The following is a 1,390-nucleotide window of genomic DNA, read 5'->3' as shown; positions in this document are numbered from 1 at the left end:
CATACAACCTGCCGCCACGCCCACCACGCACCCCCAGCCAGCAGTACACTCTGGTCCCATCGCCCCAACCCCACCAACTCCCCCCCTACCCCCACAAAACTCCTCACCTCGAGTGCCCCCAGCGCCGGCCGCACCATGTCGAACACCCCCGTCCTCTCCGCCTCCACAAACAGCCCCACAAAGCGCGGCAGCAGCTCGGGCACGTGGGGCCGCAGGTCGTCCCTCAGGGAGAGGGCCAGCTCCGCCAGCAGCTGCAGGCAGTAGTGCGTGATGCGCACGCTGCTGCCCCAAAACTCCTGGCGCGGCAGCGGCGGCGGCGGTGCGGTTCCAGGGAGATCAGTTGAGTTGTTGGAGTTATAATCTGAGGCGTGTACAATGATTATACATGGGTGGTTGGCGAGTCCTTGACGCGCACTGTGCTGACACTGGGCTACCCCCCAGTGTCAGCAAGCTGTCGCTCACATGCCGTCTGCTCGTGCTGTCGTACAGCATCGATTCCCAGTGAATGCTTCTGACAACACACACAAATGCGGAACACACACACACACACACACACACACACAAAATACACAACACACACACATGCAACAGACACACAACACAACGCGCACACATACACCGATATACACGCGGCCCAAAACACATGCACACGCGCGCGCACACACACATACATGCACACACATATATGCACACACACATATGCACACACCCAAACACACACACACACACACACACACACACACACACACACACACACACACACACACACACACACACACGGCCCACCATACCGCATGCCAGCCCGTGGTCCCTCCCTCACCTGCAGCAGCGCCAGCAGCTCTGGCAGGAAGCGGCGGATGTGCTGCCGCACGGTACGGACCTGGGGGGACGCGAAGTGGGCAGGACGGGGGAAAGGAGGGGAGGGTGTGAGCGGGGCCATGTTGGTTGGCAGCTGGCTGCAATGTGTGAAAGGCGGGGGGGGGAGGCGGCACTTGGCTGCCGCGGCCTCGGCAGCACGTCCCCACAAACACTCTGATCGCAAAGCTGTCCTGGGTGTCTGCACCCTCTCGATTTTAGTCAAGTCACAACCCAGCCCCTCCCGTTTTACCCTGTTACCCACCAACGCTCGCCCAAACGCCGCCTGCCTCAACCCAGCCCACCCTGCCACCTTGACGCAACTCTGCCTCTTGAAAGTTGTCATCCCCCCCCCCAAACACTCGAACCCCACTCTGGCGCATGTCGCACACGCCCACCCCCACACCGCCAAATTCACCACCCCCAACCAATCCACCCCACCCCACACCAGCTGTGTGAGCTGCTCCAGCGCATACTCCCGCAGCGGCTCGTCCGCGCCACGCGCCACAGCCAGAAGCACGGGCAGGACCTTGGG

General features: G+C 61.8%; 1 protein-coding gene across 1 annotated transcript in view; it reads right to left on the bottom strand.

Moving 5' to 3' along the window:
• Positions 1–1,390, bottom strand: part of MNEG_15776 (hypothetical protein) — a gene marked incomplete at both ends in the record, with an annotated part of 3,068 nt that overhangs the window by 824 nt on the left and 854 nt on the right. The window contains 2 exons of the mRNA XM_014035753.1: positions 108–296; positions 821–880. Coding sequence (XP_013891207.1) covers positions 108–296; positions 821–880 — 249 coding nt within the window. The remainder of the gene's footprint in view (positions 1–107; positions 297–820; positions 881–1,390) is intronic.

The sequence above is a fragment of the Monoraphidium neglectum genome, assembly GCF_000611645.1.
Source record: "Monoraphidium neglectum strain SAG 48.87 unplaced genomic scaffold scaffold05659, whole genome shotgun sequence".
Classification (NCBI taxonomy): Eukaryota; Viridiplantae; Chlorophyta; class Chlorophyceae; order Sphaeropleales; family Selenastraceae; genus Monoraphidium; species Monoraphidium neglectum.
The sequence above is the reverse complement of the archived record's forward strand: the minus strand, read 5'-3'. Positions and strand labels throughout refer to the sequence as shown.